Genomic DNA, 17,848 nt, shown 5'->3' with positions numbered 1-17,848 from the left:
TTGCCTAACTGGAAGATGAGGTGCTGTTCCGGCTTCATTGTTACATTGCAGCAGGCCAAGGATGGACATGAGAGCACGATGGCGAGTGAAATGGCAAGCAACAGGAAGGTCTCGGTCCAGCTTGCGGACGGACCAAAGGTGCTCTGCAAAGCAGTCTACATTTCGTCTTTCCAATGTAGAGTAGACCGCAGTGTAATGTAGAGACTTCATTGTTACACAACGACTGAGCTGTTTATGCTCACTGGACTTTCACTTGTCTCCTCACACCAAAACAAAACTACACACCCATGAACCTGTGTTCCAAGTTGGGATACACTCACAGATAATATCAGCATGCTTCGTGACAAGAATCACAAATGGTACCAAACTCTGTACGAACATCCCCAATTCTGACTTTGATGAAGGGAATGGCATTGGTGAAGCAGCTGAAGGTGTTTGGGCCTAGGACAATACTCGGAGGAATTCATGAACAGATGCCCTGGGGTTGGGTTTTTTGCCTCCAACAATAATCTTCCTTTGTGCTTTTAAGACTTCAACCAGTAAATAAGATTTTCAATGATTCTCATTGAGTTCAATTTTGCTTGTGCTGCCTTGATATTAAGAGCAGTCCCTCTCACCTCCCTTCTCAAATTCAGCTCGATTCTCCATGTTTGTACCAAGGAGTACGTTGGTCCCAAGGGTACCAATGTTTGTACCTAGAGGCTTTTCACAGTAACTTTATTGAAGCCTACTTGTGACAATAGTGATTATTATTTTTATTAGGATGTAATTAAGTCTGAAGCAGGGTTGCCCTGGCAGAACCCAAACTGAGCATTTTATTGCTCTGTCAGGGGTGCTTGATATCACTGTCAACAGTCTCCTCCATTACTTTTCTGATTAGGTAATAATTGGCTTGATAAGGATTCTTCTTGCTTTTGGTGGATAGGACATGATTTTCCATATAGTCAGGCAGATAGATATGTTGCAGCTATATTGGAATAACTTGGTTAGGGACACCGCTAGTTCAGGAGCACAAATCTTTATTACTACTGTAGAGATGATTCCAAGGCCTTTAACCTTTTTCTGTCTAGTGTCTGCAGCCATTTATTGATATCACGTGGAGTTATTCAAATTCAATACTAGCATCTGTGATGCAAGGGACTTTAGGAGGAGGTAGAGATGGATCATCCACTCAGCACTTCTGGCTTAAGATGGTTGCAAACAATTCAGCCTCATCTTTTACATCGGTAAATTTGTGGAGTCTCCTCCTCCAGTTAATAGTTTAATTCTGCACAACCATTCACTACTAATGCGGGAGGACTGTAGGGCTTTAATCGGATCCATTTTCTCAGGCATCACTTGACTTTTAAGACTCTCCGTCGACTGTTTAGGATGCAAATGAATCGGTTTTGTAACTTCACCATGTTGCCTTGCATTTTTTAGGTATGCCTGCTGCTACATCGGCTTGCTCTCCCACAATCCTCATTGAAAAGGTTTGTTTCCCTGGCTTGACGTTAACAGTAGAGTGAGGGATCTGACAGGCCACGAGGTTCCAGGCAGTCGTAGAACACAATTCTGCTTATGATCATGACCCACACTGTGTGGATGCCCCATTTTGAGCTACTAGATCCATTCTGAATCTAACCCATTTAGTACACTGGTAGTGCCGCATAACACAATTGACGGTATCCTCAGTATGAAGACAGGACTTATCACCACAAGGACAGTGTAGTGGTCACTCTTACCAATACTGTCATGGACAGATGCATCTGCAAGAGATATGTTATGGAGTATGAAGCCAAGATATTGTTTCCCCTAGTAGGTCCATTCATTACATGGTGCAGGCCCAATCTGACCAGTATGTCCTTCAAGGCTTAGCCAGCGGTGATGTTACCAAGTCACTCAGGGGAATTGCAGTCTCTCAACCAGAGCCCCTGCTGTGGCCTTTCTACCCTAAAGTATTTCTTCCAAGCATTGTTCAACATAGAGAAGCATTGACTCATCAGCCGAGGGAAGGCAATAGGTGGTAATCAGCAAGAGGTTTCCTTGACCATGCTTGACCTGATGCCATGAAACTTCATTGGACCTGGAGTCAACGTTCAGGACTCCCAGGGCAATGCTCTCCAGTGTTTTTTTTAAACCTTGCTGTAGCAGTGACTTCATTTCAAAAGGCAGTCAAGAATCAAAACACATTGCTGAGAGTCTAGAATCACATCGAGGGTAAAGGCAACAGATTGCTTTCCTATAGGTCAGTAGTGAACCAGATGGGTATTTAAGGCAATCCAGTCATTTCACGGTCACTGAGACAAGCTTGATTTTAATTCAACAATTATTTATTAAATTTAAATTCCACCATCTGCTGTGGTGGAATTTAAATTCATGCCCCCAAACCATTATCTAGGCTTCTGGATTATTCACCAGTAACATTACCATGATAGTCTTGAAACGAAACATCCCGAGGCCTTGTTCATCGTGGCCGGGGACTTCAATCAGGCCAAACTCAAGAGCGTACTATCAAGTTAGCACCAACACGTCACCTGTTCCACTAGAGGCCCAAACATCCTGGACCACTGCTACACAAATATCAAACATGCCTACCGCTCTATCGCCCACCCACACTTTGGCAAATCTGACCACAAGGCTGTGCTCCTGCTCCCAGCTTATAAGCAAAAACGAAAGCGGGATAATCCGTCAAAAAAAGTTGTGCAGCGTTGGTCTGAGGAATCAGATGAACTCCTACGGGACTGCTTAGAGTCAGTGGACTGGTCAGTATTTAAAAACTCTGGGACAAGCCTGAACGAGTACGCCACCACAGTAACTGATTTCATTAATCAGTGTATAGAAGACTGCGTGTCGAAGAAGCAAATCCACGTGTTTCCCAACCGGAAACCCTGGATGCACAGGGATATCCACTGCTTGCTGAGGTCTAGGTCTGAGGCGTTTATGTCAGGCGACCCTGACCTATATAAGAAAGCCAGATATGATCTAAGGAAATCCATCAAAGATGCCAAAAGACAGTACCGGACCAAGCTCGAGTCCCAGGCTAGCCACACGGACCCCCGCCAACGATGGCAAGGTCTGCAAGACATAACGGGCTACAAAATTACAGCATGTAAAATCACCGGCTCCAACACACCCCTCCCTGATGAGCTCAACGCAGTCTATGCCCGCATTGAGCAAGAGGTCAGTAGGAGCAAGCCCGCCACCCTGGAAGCCTCGTATGAACTTGTATCTGAGGTCACCATTGCAGATGGTCAACCCATGGAAAGCCACTGGCCCAGATAGGGTACCCGGACGAGTACGCAGGTCTTGCGCGGATCAGCAGGCGGGGGTATTCGCAGACATCTTCAATCTCTCTTTACAACAATCTGAGGTCCCTATCTGCTTCAAGAAGACGACCATCATCCCCATACCAAAGAAAAGTCAAGCAGTGTGCTCTGACATCCATCATTATAAAGTGCTTCAAAAGGTTAGCCATGAAACAAATTAACTCCAGCCTCCAGATCAATTACAGTTCACCTACCGCTGCAACATGCCCACAGCAGACGCCATCTCCCTGGCCCTGCACTCAACACTGGAACACCAAGATAACAAAGAAACCTATGTCGGACACCTATTTATTGACTACAGCTCAGCCTTCAACACTATTATTCCTACAAAACTTATCTCCAAACTCTGTGGCCTGGGCCTCGACTCCACCCTCTGCGACTGGATCCTGAACTTCCTAACCCACAGACTACAATCAGTAAGGATAGGCAATAACACCTCCTCCACGATCATCCTCGACACCGGTGCCCCACAAGGCTGTGTCCTCAACCCCCTACTATATTCCTTATAAACCTATGACTGCCCTCCAACTCGATTTTCAAATTTGCTGATGTCACCACGGTAGTTGGCCGGATTTCAAACAATGGCGAGACAGAGTACAGGAATGAGACAACCTGGTGAACTGGTGCGACGACAATAATCTCTCCCTCGATGTCAACAAAACGAAGGAGATTGTCATCGACTTCAGGAAGCGTAGAGGAGACCATGCCCCTAAATACATCAATTGGAACGAAGTAGAAAAGGTCAAGAGCTTCAAGTTTTTAGGTGTCCAGATTACCAACAATCTGTTCTGGTCTCCCCATGCTGACACTAAGAAAGCCCACCAACGACTCTACTTTCTCAGAAGATTAAAGAAATTTGGCATGTCAGCTACGACACTCACCAACTTTTACAAATGCACCATTGAAAGCATTCTTTCTGGTTGTATTACAGCTTGGTATGGTTCCTGCTCTGCCCAAGACCGCAAAAAACAACAAAAGGTCGTGAATGTAGCCCAGTCTATCACGCAAACCAATCCCCCATCCATCGACTCTGCCTAATTCCCACTGCCTCAGAAAGGCAGCCAGCATAATTAAGGATCCCGTGCACCCCGGACATATTCTCTTCCACCTTCTTCCGTCGGGAAAAAGATACAAAAGTTTGAGGTCACGTGCCAACCGAGTCAAGAACAGTTTCTTCCCTGCTACCATCTGACTTTTGAATGGACCTACCTCGTATTAATTTGATCTTTTCTCTACGCCCTAGCTATGACTAACATTACATTCTGTAGTCTCTCCTTCCTTCCCTATGTACGGTAGGCGTTGTCTGTATTCCATGCAAGAAACAATACTTTTCACTGTATACTAATACATGTGACAATAATAAATCAAATCAAATCAAATTAAATGTCACATTCTCCCTTCAATGGAGATACAAGGAACCCTAACAAAGTTGTGGCTGTGTTACTGAAAATCACAACTTTAAGTAAATCTTGGGTTCCAAAAGGAATCAATGTTAAATCAGAGTGGGGATCCTTTCGACATTTGTCGCTCAGAAAAATCCCATGTACAAGTTGAAATACCACACTGGGACAGCACAGTTACATAGTGGTTAGCACTGCTGCCATGGGTTCAATTCCAGCCTTGGGTGACTGTCTTTATGGAGTTTGCACATTCTCCCCATGTCTGTGTGGGTTTCCTTCAGGTGCTCCAGTTTCCTCCACAGTCCCAAGGTATGCAGGGTACATGGATTGACCATGTTAAATTGCCCCTTAGTGTCCAGGGATGTGCAGGTTACCTGGGGTTATGGGGACAGGGGAGGGGAGTGGCCCTGGGTACAGTGCTCTTTCGAGGGTTGGTGCAGACTTGATCTACCAAACAGCCTCCTTCTGCACTGTTGAAATTCTATGATTCTATACCATGTGCATTTCTAGCTGAAATAACAGTAAAATGAAATAAAATTAAATATAAAAGAAATGTAATTTTAAAAAATGACACCAGTAATTTAGGATTGACCAAACTCCATTTAGTGGCAGGTGATGCAGGAAGCAACTGGAATCCTGAGACTGCCCACACTGATCACTAAATGGAGCCCAGGAGCAGGCAAGCCGGAGTGTAACGTCAGGAAGTAAGGGCAGCATAAGCGTGACTGGAACATGGAATTCCTACAGTGCAGAAGGGAGGCCCTTTGGCCCATCGGGTCTGCACCAACCCTCCAAAACAGCACCCCACCTCGGCCCACTCCTCCCCCCCCCCCCCCCCAACCTGCACATATTTGGACAGAGGCAATTCAGCATGGTCAATCCACCTAATCTGCACATCTTTGGACTGTGGGAGGAAACCAGAGCACCCGGAGGAAACCCCACATAGACACAGGGCGAAAGTGCAATCTCCAGAGTCACCCAAGGCCGGAAATTGAAGCAAATTACATAGTGCTGTGAGGCTAACTACTGTGCCATCCGTCACAAATGGGGCGACACATCGACTGAGGGAGAGAACAGAAGCTCTGTGGGAAAGATTTTGTGCGCAGGCAGGCCACAGAAGACAACATCTGTGGCAAACAGCTTTAAAATGAAATCGGTACATTAAAGAGATACACTAACATTAATTGAATCAGCGTAAAGCGAAGACTTAATGTACCAATTATCACGGTAAAATAGCATTCGTGTTATGCATTTTTCAGAACTGATCACAAAGCAATTAATTTAATGTTTGTTGACATTTCTTAGAAACTTACCAGAAGCAACAATGATAAAACTATTTACTGTTGGTTTAGGATGTCAAGAGAAAACATTCCACCAAAAAATACGGACAGAATAAAGTTGTATCTTATAAAATAATTCACCAAAGGATTACGAAAAGCACAAGGATCTTCGAAATAGGATTGTGCTATTTAATTTTGCTAATGTGATAACACTGAATGAAATTATCAACATCTTACCGAAACCTGAACAATGCACTATTATGCTCACTTGTTACTTATGGTCAATCTAGAATTTTCAATCCTTGCCTTACCCTTTCATTTCTCTGAAGTTACATTCCCTTTTAGTTGCAAAATGATCAATCCTAATACCACAGCTGCATGGAACTATCCACATCTTTAGTGAACTGTCAAGATGACACTTACACTGGCCCACATTTGCAGGGTAGATGGGTCAATCTTGTACAGCTGGTTGAAGTTGCAATAAACAATAGCATCTTCTGGCAATCCATATTGTGACCGTGTTGTGACGATGATTGTGCGTGGTACCTCCTCTCCAGTTGCTGCCTTGTTGTTGATCTGATGGCAGATTGAATACATGTTAATTAATGTCCAGAAAAGCTCAAAGATCGTTTCACTCAGAATATAGCCTCTGGCCACGAGCAGTAATCACCATAAAGCGACACTTCAGAGGCAATTGCAAAAACCAAAATTGTTCTACTTTCTCAATATCTGCCAATGGCTCACAGCTGCCAGTTCCTTTAAACACAAAGGACAAGAATCGATTTATGTCCATCAACCCTCAACTGAGCTATATCAAACCTACTTTCCAACAGACAAGGTAGTTTGCATGATCGTGGATTCAATGTCTTTAAGACCACCCCAATAAAGAGTTAATTTGAAGTTGCTCATGTTACAAGCTGCAGAAACTCTCATTTTCCACCTACACTAAAACCCATTTGTGCTTTCACTTACTTGTGTTGTTGCTAGTCCATTGCTGACAGTGAAGTTATTGATTGTGACCTGGATTTGCCCTTGATTGATCATGTTGATAATGGCTTCAGCTGCCGTATTCATTGGAACAACGGGCATTGAAAGTGCAGAGCTTGTGTCGCAGTTGTCTCCACCATCAGGACATTTCAGCTGGAAACAACACAAACTCAGAAAGCTTGGTTTGCTACTTTAGTTAGTATACATAAAGCAAAAAGGCAAGAGTTTTCAGATTGCTATTTCGGATTGATCTGATCATTGGTATTATAACCATCCCTACAAAACAGAGTACCTTGCCATCAAATGTACCATCACCCAAATTCTGCATCAACTACTGTGCTTTTTAACAGAAATAATTTTTGGAGGTTTGCTTTGAGAAAAGTTATCAGACTTCCGGGTGACGTCATTTAAAGACGGACGCACTGAAAACAGCTCCCGGTAAGGTTCGCACTTGATCTCTTTTTACCTATTTTTCCCCAGCGTTTTTGGTGCCCAAACCTGGTGAGGCAAGCAAGTAATCTCTTCCCAACAGGATTAATGAAATCAACAACAAAAAAATCTCAATACCAAAAAAGTCTCAGGAAGAAAGGTGAAAAAGAGAAGATGGCCACCGCCACACCCATCACATTAGACACACTGACCGTTGCAATGGCACAAGAGTTTGAAAAGTTCAGCAAGAAAATTGACAGGTAATTCAAACGACAGGGCCAGGAAATGAAAAAAATTTTCAAAGCCAATATTGAAGCATCTTTGGCCCCGATCTGTGAAAAATTATTGCGAACATCACACGTGATGAGGGCACATAGCGAGATGTTAAAAGGGATTGAGGAGGCCTTGTCGAGACACGGCAATCGGTTTGCCTTGATGGAGGCAGAGTTGTCAAATGTGGTGGAAAACAATAAAAGCCTGAGACAAAGCGGAGGACCTCAAAAACAGCTCACGGCTGCTAAACTTCAGGTTGGTGGGGCTGCCAGAGGGAGCGGAGGGTTCAAAGCCGACCCAGTATTTTTCGGACTTCTTCACGAGGCTGGTGGGAGGAGATGGAGTGTTTGCCCCTCTGGAATTGGACAGGGCACATCGAAGTTTGATCAAAACCAAGACTGAGAGAGTCTTGGGAGTGGGCAAAGCAAACTCAGAATATCGATTGGGACGGGCATACAGTCCATAGATACCAGGATATTGGAGCAGAGTTGGCCAGGAGACCGGCTGCCTTTAAAAAGGCGAAGGCGGGTTCTGTAATAAGGATGTGAGGTTTGGGGTGGTGTACCGGCACGTTTACGGGTTACACTGAACTCGAATGTCTACTTTATTGACACGCCGGAGCAAGCAGAGGCCTTCATTAGAGACAAGAAGTTGGGACTGCTGTGACAAGGTCTATTTTGGACTCTGTGCATGAAAAGGGATGTAGAGATGCTACTGTTTCTACCCATTTCGCTTTTGCTCTATTGGGGGAAGGGGGTGTTTGTAATGTAGCCACGTAAAATGGCTGCGTTCCGATTAATCTGGCCAAAACCCAGTTTGAAATGGCTAACCCGAAAGACTGCTGGGAAAAGCAGCTAACGAGACACAAGCAGGCAGCTGCAGACAGTATTGCATATTCGGCTCTGGGGAAGTTAGCCCAGATCGATACTCAGGGCTATCAACAGCCCATCAACCCAGGTATTTGCAGTTACATTCAGGACTGTTTGCAGCCCATCTATCCAGGCATCTGCAGTTAAATCGGCTATCCCCGGGAACAATTGCAACATATTAGCAATTGAATACCGGGCCAGACCTGTCGGCGCCTGTAGTGGCCGAAACAAAGACAGGTGAACGACCACCCCCCGATCGAGGAATCCCCTCACCATTGGACACATCGACCCCAGGGATTGGGGACAAATCCAATCACTTGGGACTCAGGGTCAAGGGCCGCCCCGGGAGGCGGGAAGCCCCTGGGCCCTATAAAAGTGAGTGGCTAAGTTCAGATCGCTCTCTCTCTCCTCTTCGCCTGCTCGAGACCTTCGCAAGAACAGCAACCGGCAACTGTAAGTTTGAACCCAGCGATCGCTATCCGGTAGAGGCACCTAGCCACCGACCTGTAGCAGCCTTTTGAATCCCGCGGGCCAGATCCGATTGGACAAGCCATTCGTTTCCCTGACCTGGTGGGCTCTTCCCAAGTTAAGTATTGGCCAGTAGTGATAGGTTTTATTATATAGAAAGTAGTATTAGGGTATTAATATTGCTTGTTATATATAATAAATGACCGTTGTTTTAATCCTTACTAATCGGTGTGCTGTATTATTAATCATAACCTGAACTTGAACCACGTGGCGGTATCATAAAGATACCTGGTGACTCGTGAGCAAAGGTGACGTAATCAGAGCCAATAGACTACGACTAAAAAGAGCAACAGTAAAAAGGGGATTGGTACGTGTTCCTTCCTTTTCTTGAAGGGGGGAGTGCGTTTTTTGTTGGTCTTGTTTGCGGGGGTGGGGGAAGGAGGACATATTGGTTGACGTTAGAGGGGATTTGTTAAGGCGACTTGGTTTGTTAGCTGATGGGGAGAGGAGAGCCTAACAAACGGGAGGGCGCGCAATAGGTCTTGCTAAAGTTTTGTGTTTGTGCGGTGGGGGAATTGGGGACGTGCTAGTAAGATTTATGGAAGAGACAGGAGAGGTAGATCCGTGGCACTTCATGCACGGGGGGGGGGGGGGGGGGCGCAAGGTGTTTTTGTTTCTTTCATCAGTACGCAAGGTGTATTCACGCATTGATTTTATCATTATGGATAGGACCTTGTTACTTGGGGTGAAGAGTGCGGACTACTCGGCCAAAGTGATTTCCACGCCACACCTGGTGGATTTAAAGGTGAAGGGTCAAGTGTGCAGGTTGGAGGCTGGATGTGGGTCGGTTATCGAATCCCAGGTTCTGTGCGGAAATTTCGGGGTCAACATTGAATGGAATGAAAACAGATGGTCTCACCATCTACGGTATGGGAGGCATTAAAAGCGGTGATTTGGGGGGAGGGGATGGAATATATGGTCACAGATAGGCAGGGCGAAAAGTCAGGAGTGTCAGGAGATAGTGGATGAAATTCTAGAGACGGATAGGGGGTTTGACCCAATACCAGAGCTTTTATCGCATAGGAAGAAGCTTCAAATGCAGTTTGACCTACTGTCCACGGATCGGGTGTGTATAGGGGCTGGTCTAGGAGTATGGGGAGAAGGGCAGCTTACTGTTCGCCCATCAGCTAAGGTGACAAGACGCTGCCAAGGAGATTGTGCGGATAAGGGATTCAGGGGTGTGAGTTGGTCTCTTCCCCAGAGCAAATTAATGAGGTGTTTTGTTTCTTTTATGAAGGGCTTTACAGGTCAGAGCCGCGAGAGGATGAGCAGGAGATGGTTAAGTTTTTGGAGGTCCTGGAGTTTCCCCAAGGAGGATGATGAATTGCGGGAGACATGGTAAGGCACTGTTGGAGCTGAAGGAGGTCTGCAGGGCTTTGGGTAAGATGCAGACAGGGAAGACGTCGGGGCCTGATGGGTTCCCGGTAGAATTTTACAAGAAGTTCATGGACCAGCTGGCCCCATTGGTTCTGGGGAATTTTTAAATGACTCATTGGGGTGAGGTTCCCTTCCAGTGATAGTGAGAGAGGAGTCCATCTCCTTTCTTCTGAAGAAGGAAAAGGACCCCATAGAGCGTGGGTTGTGCCGCCCAATCTCTCTGCTAACATAGATGCAAAACTGTTGCCTAAAGCTGAAGCTGGAATCCTGCCTCCCAGTAGTGGGGAAAGATCAGAAGGGGTTTGCAAGGGGCAGAAAACTGTCTTCTAATGTGAGGTGACTACTTAATGTAGTTCTTACGCCGGTGGAGACCAGAACCAGAGATTATTGTGTCTCTAGATGCCGAAAAGGCAATTAACAGAGTCGAATGGAGCTACAGGTTCACAGTCCTAGAGAGGTTTGAGATTGGCCCTGGGTTCGTATCATGAAATGCCAGCTGCCAGTGTTCAAACAAATAACATGAATTTGGGGTCGTTCAGGCTGCACAGGGGGACGAGACAGGGATGCCCAATGTCCCCGCTGTTGTTTGTGTTGACGGTCAAACTATTAGCGATAGCTTTTAGGGCCTCGGAGATATGGAAGGGAATTGTGAGGGGTGGAGTAGAGCACAAGGTGTCCTTATATGCAAACGGCCTACTACTGCGTGTTAGGAATCCCGAGCCAGGTATGGGAGAGATAATGGATTTATTGCAGTGTTTCCGTTCCTTCTCAGGATAGAAATCAAATGTTGGGACAGGTGAATATTTTGTGGTTAGTCCTCGAGGAGAGATACGGGATCAGGGGACTGCCATTCCGCCTGATGGGTCCAGTTTTCATTATTTAGGAGTTCAGATGGCCCAGGATTGGTCGTGACTCCGAAAACTGAATTTCACATGCCTGGTGAGCATAGTCAGAGCAGACTTACAGAGATGGGAAAGCCTTCCACTGTCGCTGGAGGGCCGAGTTCAATCTATCAAGATGAACATTTTGCCACAGTTTGTATTTTTATTCCAATGCCTCCCAGTTTTTCTGCTACAATCGTTTTTACTGGAAGTGGTGCGGCTCAAAATGGACTTCATATGGGCGGGAAGAACATTCGAATTTGGAAACGGGTCCTACAGAGGCAGGTGGGAGGGTTGCCCCAGGCAAATTTGTTACATTATTACTGGGCAACCAGTAAAACCTCCTTACCTTGCAGGTCAGCTGGGGAGAGAGAGAGAGAGAGAGGGAGAGCCGGGACATTGAAAACAGCGCGGGAGATTTAAAAAGCGCGGGAGCTGCGAGTCAGAGCGGAGAGTTTAAAAGTTTGTGGCCTGGGTGAGGTAAGTACTGTTTAAAAACCTCCTTACCTTGCAGGTCAGCTGGGAGCGGGAGAGAGAGAGAGCCGGGACATTGAAAACAGCGCGGGAGATTTAAAAAGCGCGGGAGCTGCGAGTCAGAGCGGAGAGTTTAAAAGTTCGCGCCCTGGGTGAGGTAAGTACTGTTTAAAAACTTGCTTACCTTGCAGGTCAGCTGGGAGCGGGAGAGAGAGAGAGCCGGGGCATTGAAAACAGCGCGGGAGATTTAAAAAGCGCGGGAGCTGCGAGTCAGAGCGGAGAGTTTAAAAGTTCGCGCCCTGGGTGAGGTAAGTACTGTTTAAAAACCTCCTTACCTTGCAGGTCAGCTGGGAGCGGGAGAGAGAGAGAGAGAGAGAGCCGGGACATTGAAAACAGCGCGGGCGATTTAAAAAGCGCGGGAGCTGCGAGTCAGAGCGGAGAGTTTAAAAGTTTGCGGCCTGGGTGAGGTAAGTACTGTTTAAAAACCTCCTTACCTTGCAGGTCAGCTGGGAGCGGGAGAGAGAGAGAGCCAGGACATTGAAAACAGCGCGAGAGATTTAAAAAGCGTGGGAGCTGCGAGTCAGAGCGGAGAGTTTAAAAGTTCGCGGCCTGGGTGAGGTAAGTACTGTTTAAAAACTTCCTTACCTTGCAGGTCAGCTGTTAGTTTCGGGAGAACAGTTTCGGGAGCAGGCCTATTGGCTGACTGTAAATCAGGAAGGATACAAAAGGTGTGGCTGAAGTGCCGTTAGAAGCAGAGTGCTGGAAGCAAACAGTGTGTATCTGAGTTTGGGTAAGGCTGAGTTTGGGTAAGGCTGAGTTTGGGTAAGGCTGAGTTTGGGTAAGAGGTGAGTGAGGGCTGTGTTTTTTGGAGTTTGGTGTTTGGGGTTGAGTTTCCAAAAAAAAATTTTTTAATCCAATTAATTAAGTAAATTAATTAACTAGTTAAGGGAATTTGGTGCTCATCTTAAGGAGGTGCAGAGAAGCAGACCTGTGAGGGAGTGTCGGGAGCAATTACATCACAGCCAGCAGGTAAGTGATTGGCTTGTGACTGGTAAGTGATTTTCCTCTCTTTGACTTTCTCTTAGCTGTGTAGTGTAGTTCAAATTTAACTTCAGGTTTAAGTCATGGCAAGAGAGCTCAGACCCGTGTCATGCTCCTCTTGTGAGATGTGGCAAGTCAGGGACCCTTCTGGTGTCCGACTCTTTCATCTGCAAGAAGTGTGTCCAACTGCAGCTCCTGTTAGACCGCTTGACGGCTCTGGAGCTGCGGATGGATTCACTTTGGAGCATCCGCGATGCTGAGGAAGTTGTGGATAGCACATTCAGTGAGTTGGTCACACCGCAGATTAAAATTACTGAGGCAGATAGGGAATGGGTGACCAACAGACAGAGGAAGAGTAGGAAGGCAGTGCAGGGATCCCCTGCGGTCATCTCCCTCCAAAACAGATTTACCGTTTTGGAAACTGTTGGAGGAGATGGCTCACCAGGGGAAGGTGGCAGCAGCCAGGTTCATGGCACCGTGGCTGGCTCTGCTGCACAGAAGGGCGGGAAAAAGAGTGGCAGAGCTATAGTGATAGGGGATTCAATTGTAAGGGGAATAGACAGGCGTTTCTGCGGACGCAAACGAGAATCCAGGTTGGTATGTTGCCTCCCTGGTGCAAGGGTCAAGGATGTCTCGGAGCGGCTGCAGGGCATTCTGGAGGGGGAGGGTGAACAGCCAGCTGTCGTGGTGCATATAGGCACCAACGATATAGGTAAAGAACGGGATGAGGTCCTACAAGCTGAATTTAGGGAGTTAGGAGTTAAACTAAAAAGTAGGACCTCAAAGGTAGTAATCTCAGGATTGCTACCAGTGCCACGTGATAGTCAGAGTAGGAATGACAGGATAGCTAGGATGAATACGTGGCTTGAGAGATGGTGCAAGAAGGAGGGTTTCAAATTCCTGGGACATTGGGACCGGTTCTGGGGGAGGTGGGACCTGTACAAATCGGACGGTCTGCATCTGGGTGGGACCGGAACCAATGTTCTCGGGGGTGTGTTTGCTAGTGCAGTTGGGGAGGGTTTAAACTAATGTGGCAGGGGGATGGGAACCGATGTAGGAAGTCAGTGGGGACGGAAACAAAAGGCAGGAAGGGAGAGTGTGTAAAGCATGACCAGAGAAAGCAGGGCAGAGAGCAAGGAAAGTCTACATTAAACTGCATTTATTTCAATGCAAGGGGCCTGACGGGCAAAGCGGATGAACTCAGGGCATGGATGGGCACATGGGACTGGGATATTATAGCTATGACTGAAACATGGCTAAGGGAGGGGCAGGACTGGCAGCTCAATGTTCCGGGGTACAGATGCTATAGAAAGGATAGAACAGGAGGTAAGAGAGGAGGGGGAGTGGCGTTTTTGATTAGGGAGAACACAGCAGTACTTAGAGGGGATATATCCGAGGGTTCGCCCACTGAGTCTATATGGGTGGAACTGAAAAATAAGAAGGGAGAGATCACCTTGATAGGACTGTACTACAGGCCCCCAAATAGTCAGCGGGAAATTGAGGAGCAAATATGTAAGGAGATTACAGATAGCTGCAAGAAAAGTAGGGTGGTAATAGTAGGGGACTTTAACTTTCCCAACATTGACTGGGACAGCCATAGCATTAGGGGCTTGGATGGAGGGAAATTTGTTGAGTGTATTCAGGAGGAATTTCTCATTCAGTATGTGGATGGACCGACTAGAGAGGGGGCAAAACTTGACCTCGTCTTGGGAAATAAGGAAGGGCAAGTGACAGAAGTGTTAGTGAGGGATCACTTTGGGACAAGTGACCATAACTCCATTAGTTTTAAGATAGCTATGGAGAATGATAGGTCTGGCCCAAGAGTTAAAATTCTTAATTGGGGCAAGGCCAATTTTGATGGTATCAGACAGGAACTTTCAGAGGTAGATTGGGGGAGACTGTTGGCAGGCAAAGGGACGGCTGGTAAATGGGAGGCTTTTAAAAATGTGTTAACCAGGGTTCAGGATAAGCACATTCCCTTTAGAGTGAAGGGCAAGGCTGGTAGAAGTAGGGAACCCTGGATGACTCAAGATATTGAGACTCTGGTCAAAAAGGAGGTATATGACGTACATAAACAACTGGGATCAAGTGGATCCCTTGAAGAGTATAGAGATTGTCGAAATAGAGTTAAGAGGGAAATCAGGAGGGCAAAAAGAGGACATGAAATTGCTTTGGCAAATAATGCAAAGGAGAATCCAAAGAGCTTCTACAGATACATAAAGGGAAAAAGAGTAACTAGGGACAGAGTAGGGCCTCTTAAGGATCAACAAGGACATCTATGTGCAGAGCCACAAGAGTTGGGTGAGATCCTGAATGAATATTTCTCATCGGTATTCACGGTGGAGAAAGGCATGGATGTTAGGAAACTAAGGGAAATAAATAGTGATGTCTTGAGAAGTGTGCATATTACAGAGGTGATGCTGGAAATCCTAAAGCGCATCAAGGTAGATAAATCCCCAGGACCTGATGAAATGTATCCCAGGATGTTGAGGGAGGCTAGGGAGGAAATTGCGGGTCCCCTAACAGAGATATTTGAATCATCGGCAGCCACAGGTGAGGTGCCTGAAGATTGGAGAGTGGCGAATGTTGTGCCCTTGTTTAAGAAGGGCAGCAGGGAAAAGCCTGGGAACTACAGACCGGTGAGCCTAACGTCTGTAGTAGGTAAGTTGCTAGAAGGTATTCTGAGAGACAGGATCTACAAGCATTTAGAGAGGCAAGGACTGATTTGGGGCAGTCAGCATGGCTTTGTGCGTGGAAAATCATGTCTCACAAATTTGATTGAGTTTTTTGAGGGGGTGACCAAGAAGGTAGATGAGGGCAGTGCAGTAGACGTTGTCTACATGGACTTTAGCAAAGCCTTTGACAAGGTACCGCATGGTAGGTTGTTGCAGAAGGTTAAAGCTCACGGGATCCAGGGTGAGGTTGCCAATTGGATTCAAAATTGGCTGGACGACAGAAGACAGAGGGTGGTTGTAGAGGGTTGTTTTTCAAACTGGAGGCCTGTGACCAGTGGTGTGCCTCAGGGATCGGTGCTGGGTCCACTGTTATTTGTGATTTATATTAATGATTTGGATGAGAATTTAGGAGGCATGGTTAGTAAGTTTGCAGATGACACCAAGATTGGTGGCACAGTGGATAGTGAAGGTGGTTATCTAGGATTGCAACGGGATCTTGATCAATTAGGCCAGTGGGCCGACAAATGGCAGATGGAGTTTAATTTAGATAAATGTGAGGTGATGCATTTTGGCAGATCGAATAAGGCCAGGACCTACTCAGTTAATGGTATGGCGTTGGGGAGAGTTATAGAACAAAGAGATCAAGGAGTACAGGTTCATAGCTCCTTGAAGGTGGAGTCGCAGGTGGACAGGGTGGTGAAGGCGGCATTCGGCATGCTTGGTTTCATTGGTCAGAACATTGAATACAGGAGTTGGAACGTCTTGTTGAAGTTGTACAAGACATTGGTACGGCCACACTTGGAATACTGTGTGCAGTTCTGGTTACCTTATTATAGAAAGGATATTATTAAACTAGAAAGAGTGCAGAAAAGATTTACTGGGATGTTACCGGGACTTGATGGTTTGAGTTATAAGGAGAGGCTGGATAGACTGGGACTTTTTTCCCTGGAGCGTAGGAGGCTTAGGGGTGATCTTATAGAGGTCTATAAAATAATGAGGGGCATAGATAAGGTAGATAGTCAACATCTTTTCCCAAAGGTAGGGGAGTCTAAAACTAGAGGGCATAGGTTTAAGGTGAGAGGGGAGAGATTCAGAAGGGCCCAGAGGGGCAATTTCTTCACTCAGAGGGTAGTGAGTGTCTGGAATGTGCTGCCAGAGGTAGTAGTAGAGGCGGGTACAATTGTGTCTTTTAAAAAGCATTTAGATAGTTACATGGGTAAGATGGGTATAGAGGGTTATGGGCCAAGTGCGGGCAACTGGGACTAGCTTAATAGTAAAAACTGGGCGGCATGGACTGGTTGGGCCGAAGGGCCTGTTTCCATGCTGTAAACTTTTATGATTCTATGATAACCAAATTGGAGAAAGTGCTGGGGTGGTTTGGGAATCAGGAAGTTAGTTGGGTACAGATGCAGTCTGGGTCATGTAGAGGAACTGGTCTGGATGGCCTGGACGGTATCCTTGCCTTTTTCGCCGGCAAAATATTCTGTGAATCCGGTGGTAGTGTCCAATTTAAAAATATGGCGGTAACTAAGTCAGCATTTCGAGCTGAGGGCAAGTCAAAGTGGGCCCAATCTGTCGGAATCACTTATTTGAACTAACAAAATTGGATACTGCCATTCAGGGAGTGGAAAGATAAGGGACGCTTTGAGAGTTGGGAGGAGTTGAAGGAGAAAGCATAGCTTGGGAGATCAAGCAGGTTCATATATTTTCAGGTGTGGGACTTTTGTTAGGCCAGCACTTCCTACTTTCCCAGAGGCACTGGTGGAAAGGATATTTTCATGTACAGGAGAAGGGCAGTATGTCTGGGATTTCTAGGTGGAAAATGGGAAAAGAGCAGGTTTCGGAGGATGAGGTGAAGGCCAGTTGGGACGAGTTAGAACCCATTTTGGAGGTGGTGATGCGGAATGAGTCCCTCTGCAGGATAAATGCTTCATCATCCTATGTGAGGAAGAGTTTGGTACAACTCAAGGTTGCGTTTAGAAGGCAGCATGGTGGCGTAGTGGCTAGCACTGCTGAATCACAGCCTCGAGGTGCCAGGTTCGATCTGGCCCTGGGTCACTGTCCGTGGGGAGTTTGCACATTCGCCCCATATTTACTTGGGTTTCACCTCCACAACCCAAAGATGTGCAAGATAGGTGGATTGGCCACGCTAAATTGCCCCTTAATTGGAAAAAATGAATTGGGTACTCTAAATTTATTTTTTAAAAGGTTACATTTAGGATACACCTCACCAAGGCCAGGATGAGCGGATTTTTTGAGGAGTTTGAGGATAAGTGTGAGCGGTGCGCTAACGGGTCTGTTCCCTATTTATAAAATTTTTTTTTAA

General features: G+C 46.3%; 1 protein-coding gene across 7 annotated transcripts in view; it reads right to left on the bottom strand.

The window, feature by feature from the left end:
- LOC140421098 (UDP-N-acetylglucosamine--peptide N-acetylglucosaminyltransferase 110 kDa subunit) overlaps positions 1–17,848 on the bottom strand; it is a 163,640-nt gene that overhangs the window by 25,558 nt on the left and 120,234 nt on the right. For all 7 annotated transcript variants that reach the window (XR_011946669.1, XR_011946670.1, XM_072505472.1 and 4 more), the window contains 2 exons: positions 6,961–7,128; positions 6,412–6,564 (listed from right to left, as the gene is read on the bottom strand). Coding sequence is in view for 5 of the 7 variants with exons in the window: in XM_072505472.1 (XP_072361573.1) it covers positions 6,412–6,564; positions 6,961–7,128 (321 nt within the window). In the remaining 2 variants the exon portion in view is untranslated. The remainder of the gene's footprint in view (positions 1–6,411; positions 6,565–6,960; positions 7,129–17,848) is intronic.

Source organism: Scyliorhinus torazame, chromosome 5, assembly GCF_047496885.1.
Source record: "Scyliorhinus torazame isolate Kashiwa2021f chromosome 5, sScyTor2.1, whole genome shotgun sequence".
NCBI classification, from domain to species: domain Eukaryota; kingdom Metazoa; phylum Chordata; class Chondrichthyes; order Carcharhiniformes; family Scyliorhinidae; genus Scyliorhinus; species Scyliorhinus torazame.
This window is presented reverse-complemented; position numbering and strand designations above follow the sequence as displayed.